This window comes from Micropterus salmoides, unplaced genomic scaffold, assembly GCF_014851395.1.
Source record: "Micropterus salmoides isolate LMB-PRFRI ecotype aquatic unplaced genomic scaffold, ASM1485139v1 Ms_hic_scaffold_21, whole genome shotgun sequence".
NCBI classification, from domain to species: Eukaryota; Metazoa; Chordata; class Actinopteri; order Centrarchiformes; family Centrarchidae; genus Micropterus; species Micropterus salmoides.
Window position 1 is genome coordinate 7,398,842 of NW_024041262.1, and position 7,421 is coordinate 7,406,262.

The window sequence follows — 7,421 nt, forward strand, 5'->3', positions numbered from 1 at the left end:
AGTGTATAACAATGTCTAATAAATTTTGAGCGCATCTTTTGTAGCCTATAGGCTAATTTGAACTGAAATGTAGCCTATTGAAGTCGACATAGCCCATATCTCCTAAAATAGCATAATATTGCCATACTCAAGGAAAATATAGGCCTATGCCTACTTCATTTCTGTCACTGAGTACAAATGAAATTCAGCAGATCTCACTTTTATTGCGTAGAATAGGCCTACTACACAAACACCATCAAATTTGGTTTTCAATAGCCTACTAAAGGTAATATTGTCTGATTAACAATTCTTTGCCTCATCCTTCTTATTTTTTTGCCAAAGAAGGAGGAACTCTGCTGGTGCAATTTTGCAGTTTAAGCCAATGGGACAAGAGGGGTGGAGAACGGAGAGATGCAAATAGTTAAAAGTTAAAAGTGCTAAAAACAAAATAGAGGCTTGTCACACTTTGACTGGCTGTGGAAGGGGTGTGGGAAGAAATGTAATGCAAGAAATTTGGGGATTTTACTTAATTTCGAGGGGAAACATATTATATATATCCCACACAGTCGTGCACTTTTACGCACTTGGAGAGTTCCTCGGGAATCCGGCCGATATAAAAACTTTTTATCCGCCAACAATGACAGAAGAGAACATGTCCTTGACGGACCATCCACGCAGTCCAGTGGGCAGCGACAGCTCGATGTCCCAGCATCGTTCGGATTCAGAGTCCCCGACCTCTCCAGCAGTGTCCGACGCACAGGACGCAGCTCGCCCGCCCGGGATTACGCACAAACCGGAGAGCAGCGTGGAGAATGATCGCTTCCCCGCCTGCATCCGAGACGCGGTGTCTCACGTGCTGAAAGGTTACGACTGGTCGCTGGTACCGATGCCCTCTCAAGGGGAGAGAGGGCTGAAGAGCAAACCTCATGTGAAACGGCCGATGAACGCGTTCATGGTTTGGGCGCAGGCAGCGCGGAAGAAGCTGGCTGACCAGTATCCTCATCTACACAACGCTGAGCTCAGCAAGACTCTGGGCAAACTGTGGCGGTGGGTATTGGAGAGAGTCTCAACTTTTAAAAATGATGAGCTATTATTGCATGCAACTAAATTGGAAGAAAACCACAGTTTGTTTCCCAGCCAAAGTCCTGCTTCTCCGCACTGAATTTCATTCCAAAATGAGAATTTTATCTTTATAGAAAATGTGACAACTCTTCTACTAAAATGACAGCTGACCAGCAATTAAACAGTACTGCTTAAGTTATTAAGCTTAAATCCAAGTAAATATGTATGCTTATATTTATATTTATATTTATAATAGTAAAAATGTATGCAGTTAGTATGTTAGCAAGTTAAAGAAATATCCTCTTATATAACTTATGTACTCTATTTTGTTTTGTTTTTTAAACCTGTCCTTCCCAGCAGCCTGGTATAGAGTATGGGGAGCAGGATACCATGTTGTGCCAGACAGATTTTATTAAGACAGTATTAATATGCTCTTTTGTCTGTTTTATTATTTATTTAAATATGTATTGGTTGTCACCAGATGGACAGGGGGGCAGAAATTGGGATGGGGGCCACAAACGCTGCACAAACAGACACCACAGAGAGAGGACAACACCTGCAAGAGAACGGGGATGGGGGGGTGGGGACAACAGGAAATAGCATAGGAAAACACCAATTGCAAAAAGCAACAAAACCTGCAAAAGAACGGGGAGGGGGGCTTGGGGCAGAGTAAAAACAAACAAACAAACAAAGAGACAACCAGCCGAACAGCAGCAATAAACAGCTGACATAAGAAAACAACTGAGGGAGAAATGAAAAGGAGAAACAGTCAAGCAAAAATAAATAAACAAGCCATGAGAGCTGGAATAATAACAATTAATTAAGTAACTTAATGAAAAGCATAAAGAATAATTCTACCTGTGACAGCCAGGGCCAACCTAAGTTTATTTGTGTGTGTGTCTATGTGTCTGTATGTGTATGTGCGTGTGGATGAATGTGTCTAAGTGTGTGTGCATAAGCCTATTACAGAATGTAGTTGTTAGTGAGACTGGGACGCCACCCCCGCACCACACTGACCCCAGCAACAGGCAGGCAAGAACCCCAGTAGCTAGTAGAGGTGGGAGAAAAAATCGACTCCCAACGTGGAAGACCCCGACCTGACCTACAAACGCCAAAAAATTGACCATCCAAATACCAATCGACAGCGCAATGCCGAAGCAAAATCAACTAGCTCAGCTGCATGCCACCACCAACCTACCCACCCGGCAAGGGCTGAGAACACCAGGCACAAGCCCAGAACAAACCGGTGCACAGCTCCGCCCTGAACACACACTGCACATCCCCGACTACTAACATTATACTTCAGTCTCCAGAGGGGTCAGACAATTGGACGACAGACAAATGAGGGACCACGGATCTGAGGCCAATGAAGCAAACCAGGGACGCAAACTAGTCCCTCCAAGCCAGAGAGCCGTGCCGTACTGCCAGGGAGCGAGAACGCGGGAGAACCAGGGCCGTCAGTCGCCTACCCAGCTGGAGGCCACCCCCCCCGAGTGCAGGCAGAGCCAGTGGCCCTAGTGTGTTCTATGGAGAGTTTTAAACTGTATGAGTTGTAGATTGGGATTTTTAGTCATTCTAAAAGTATTTAAACATATCTGCGTCCAGAAGTTTTGGTCTGGACTAATGTATAGATCTGTCTCCCACTTTAAGAATGGGAGAGAGCTTGAACCATCGGTTGTCAACAGTAACATGTTTATCTTTGATAATAGTTTTGAGGGCGAGAGTTTAAGAAAGTCTGTTATCATTGGCGGTAGATCTAAGTCCATTATGTTATCCTTAAATCGTGCCTGAATTATGGATTTAAACTGTTGATTTTCAAGAAATCTATTATTGCTAATTCCATTTTGTGACACTAGATCCTGGAATGGAATAAAGTTACTGCCCTGCATTGCTCTAGATGTCTTATCACTTTGTCATACCACAGTGGGGAATTTAGCGTTTTCTTACTTTGCAGGATGTCAGGAATGTTCCAGATTGGAGTAAGTCTGCATGGGATAGGTGAAGACCCAGATATTTTGAGAAATTCCCACCAAGCTGCCAGGGAAGTGCTTATGTTAATACTTTTAAAGCAGGTATGATGTTTGATGCTGGAACTCATGAATGGCATATTGGAAATTTTAATTTCCTTACAGAATGTTTCTTATATGTCCATCCATGAGTGGTCCAGGTGGCTTTGATCCATTTTGAGATATATTGTAGTCTTTTGGACAGGAAGTAATGAGAAAAATTTGGCAGACTCGACTTGAGAATCTTTTGCTTTTTAAATTGATTTGTGGGGGGTTATTTTTCCATAAAAATTTTGAGATGTTTGAGTCCAGTGACTTAACCCAGACAGCAGAGGGTTGGGTGGGTAACAGGTAATTGATTTTAGGTAGGACCATCATTTTTATGGTGGAGACTCTTTCTGTGAGTGATATGGGCAATGATGTCCATCGCACAAGGTCATCCTCTATTGATTTAAGTAGAGATGTGTTGTTTAGTCATGTCACTTCTGACATCCTGGAGGAAATACTGACACCCCCATATTTAATATTCCCTGACTTTAGCGGTGTGGTAGATATACACTGGAAATCACACATTACAGGTAAAACTATGAATTTACTCCAGTTAGGAGTAGTGTGAGATGGATGAGAATTTATCTACTGTATAAATGTGATTGTCTCAGAAAGAGAAGTTGTAAGTCTAGGAGGAAAAGTAACACATCATCTGCATAAAGGCTTATCATGTGGTGTACATTTTCTGTTTGAATTCCTTTAATATTTTTATTTTGTCTGTTAGCAGCTGCTAGTGGTTCTATAAAAATAGTGAGTAGTGAGCAACGCTGCCTGGTACCCCTCTGAAGACTAAAGTTTCAAGAAGTATGATCATCTGTCCTGACAGAAGCTGGTCAATTTCTAATGCAGTTTAATTTAATTTAAAATGCAGCAAGTGATGGAGGAAGTATTCAGAACCATTACAAAGTAAAAGTAGCAGTACTGCAATATAGAAATACTCCAAGATAAAATCTTAAACCGAAAATATTGCATATGAGTATTATTTGCAACATGTAGGCCTTCTTATACTCACAATACAGAAAATAGCCCTGGTGTGCTGTACTGTATTATATTGGATTGTTATTACTGTGTAAGTAGCACTTTAATGTTGTGAACTGAGACTAATTCTAACCATCTTTACACTATTGGCTTGTTGGGTGGTTCTATAACCAGTTTATCATATTTTATTAGCTTATATATTTTGTGTGTAGTCCAAGTCTTAATCTGTAAATTATCAGATAGTGAAGTAAAAAGTACAATATCCTTCTGAATTCTAGTGGAGCAGACGTAAAAAGACGCATTACATCTATCTAGTATCTCAAATGTGTACTTAAGTACAGGAGTAAATGTTGGTTACCTTCCACCACAGCGTAATCCAAAACATTATTTTTACAGTGAAAATATGAAATGCATACCTCATGTCATTAGCAACCCAGGACTATATTAACACCCTGTCTAATTTATTCATTTCATTAAATTAAGAACTTAACTCCCTCCACTGGTATTCCTCAAACTATTTGTTTTAACAATATTCTGGTGTTAACATGTCTGTTGTCAAAAATGGTTAAAAGTATGCTTTCTAATGTTTCTAAAAAGTTATATTATACATATAGTATTCAAGGTATGCTGGATGCAAGTGATAGCAGTTAATGTTGTGTTTTCCTGTTTGGCTTTATGGATGTACCACTGGCTCTGAATCGGATAACGGTCAAGAGACTGTCCCAGTAGTGTTCCAAAGACAAGTTACTGATGAGGGAACCTCAACTGCTTTGACCTTGCTGCTATAAGCGTGCAAGTAGTTTCCCTGGCCCAAATTTCCATTTAATTCAGAATATCTCACTAGTGACGCACTTTTGTGGAAAACCAATGCCTTCAGCTGGTGTGGCCATGGCTGGAGAAAAGGAAAGAGATGCCACGCCTTGCAAAAGCTGATGGAGGGAGATGCCGCATCCGTTCATCCTTGCAGGATCAACAGCAAAACATGTTGCAATGACTACAAGCAAGTGACTGTGATTACTGTGCTGACTAATTTGGGTTTGGTGGGTGCCAGGCTATGAAAGGTTACAGTAGTCTATTTGTAAGATCTATTTATATATCATTAAATGGGATTATGACATCAAAAATGTGACAGTTGCAAACAGTACAAGTGCACAAAATGTCAGTCAATGAAGTAATAAAAATGGTTGTAATTTGTCACCTCCTGTCTGGTATTTTTAAAGAAGACTAACATTTTTTCCCCAATTCTGAACATATAACAGATGGCAAAATGTGTATCAATATATTGTATATCCAGTGCACCTGCTAGTTTTTAAAAATACATTCACTAATCTAATAACTCATTCCTCTCTTCCTCAGACTTCTCTCTGAAACAGAGAAACGTCCCTTCATTGAGGAGGCAGAGAGACTGAGGCTGCAGCACAAGAAAGACTACCCAGACTACAAGTACCAGCCTCGGAGACGTAAGAGCTCCAAACCGGGACAGGGGGACTGTAGACCCAGACTGGTCCAGCAGCAGCATCAGCAGGGCTTGTACAAGACAGAACCAGGGGAAGGGCACCATCATCCAGACAGGACAGGTGAGAAGACTGATTCTTTACAGATCTTCAAATTTAATACACTTCAGAGCATGCATTGCAATGTACCTCTTTTACCTATTTTTGGTTCAACATGGAAATATTGATTGGTGTTTCCTTGGTTTTGGTTTCCAGGTCAGTCTCATGGACCTCCAACGCCTCCCACTACCCCTAAAACCGAACTTCACATGGGGAACAAACATGGGGGCCACCTCCCTGCAGACAGCAGCACCGGCTCTGCTCCTCCCGCCAGCCGCCAGAACATTGACTTCAGCAACGTGGACATCTCAGAGCTCAGCACTGATGTCATCAGCGCCATAGACGTATTTGATGTCCACGAGTTTGACCAGTACCTCCCTCCCAACAGCCACGGCTCCACTGTTCTGACCCCACCTGATACCAGCCACGGACATAATAACCCTTCTGGATCCTTCATCCTACCCAGCATCCATTCTCACTCCCACAGCATTTCCACTTGGACCCCCAAAAGTGGGACTTCCCCTGGAATGCCACCATCCTCTTCCAGTTGTGACAGGCATGGGCACCCCCAGGACCCCATCCAAAGACCTCAGATTAAAATTGAGCAGCTGAGTCCAGGTCACTACAGCAGCTCCTCCACTCCTGAACTACCACAACAACCTGAGCACACCTCCCTCGGTTCAGGAGTCTGCCCTTTATCCACTTCCTCCTCAACCTCCATCAACCAATCTGACTACACTGACCTTCAAAGCTCCAGTTTCTACAGCGCCTACTCTGGGTACCCTGCCGGTCTGTATCAGTACCCGTACTTTCACTCCTCTCGCAGACCTTATGCCACACCGCTTATCAACAGCTTGGCCTTGGCACCACCTCCGCACAGTCCTCCCTCTGGCTGGGAGCAGCCTATCTACACAACACTCACCAGGCCTTGAAGAGTCAAAAGTGTGACCCTAATGACTACTCACACTCAGACAGTGGCCTACTTCAGTGACTTATAAGACAATGTTTGGATATTTGATGACTTCAGAGTTAAGGTTTTGACCAGTATGGATTTCTGAAGGACACTGCTGATGTTGGCCAAAGCTTCAATGGCGTATGTTCTGCAGCAGTATATTACATTTGTTCATTTTCATGAAAAATAAAATCTTAAGATTTACAAATATTCAGTGTATGGCCTTTTTTTCTGAGTAAAAATGACCTGTATTGGATGCTAAAATGTTCCATTAAAACTCCACACTAATGAAATGATGGTATGTGAGAAGCACCTATTAAACATAACACAACATGTAAACATATACAAACAGGGAGTTTGAGATTTAATGGGCTGTTTTTCCACAATCTGGCTGATCAAAATGGTTTCTTTACCTTCACCTTCACCTGGATGGGGTGCAAAGTCGAGTCTGTTGCATTTTGATTAAAACTGAAGGTCTTTCTTTTATAGGGCAGAATTATGAGATGGTTCAGTATTATTCTTTAAGGATTTTTAGCCAGCATGAAATGGTGTGTTTTGAACCATAGCGACAGAGAGATTGTGTCTCTGTCTTCTCCTATGCAGGTTATCAGTAAAGACTCTGCATAACAAGCTCTAACAATGACATTATAAGACCTTCTAAACTTGAGGGGACAAAAATGTTACCCATCAGCCTGATAAAAAAGACAGTAGTTTGACATTTTGGGGAATTCATTCATTCGCTTTTTTGCCGAGGGTTAGACAGGAAACTTGATAGCTGCTAAATGCTGCACTTGCTAGTTGCTCACTGTGTCTGTCTGCTGTTTAGGTCAGGCAGGTCGTGTT

The 7,421-nt window shown here is 42.1% G+C and overlaps 1 protein-coding gene across 1 annotated transcript; it reads left to right on the plus strand.

Annotated features, from left to right (window-relative positions):
* Positions 1 to 437: 437 nt before the first annotated feature.
* Positions 438 to 6,788, plus strand: LOC119916406 (transcription factor Sox-8-like). The gene is made up of 3 exons (XM_038736403.1): positions 438 to 1,026; positions 5,430 to 5,650; positions 5,783 to 6,788. Exons 1-3 carry the CDS (start codon positions 482 to 484, stop codon positions 6,556 to 6,558), a joined length of 1,542 nt encoding a protein of 513 aa, XP_038592331.1. The 5' UTR covers positions 438 to 481; the 3' UTR covers positions 6,559 to 6,788.
* Positions 6,789 to 7,421: the final 633 nt, after the last annotated feature.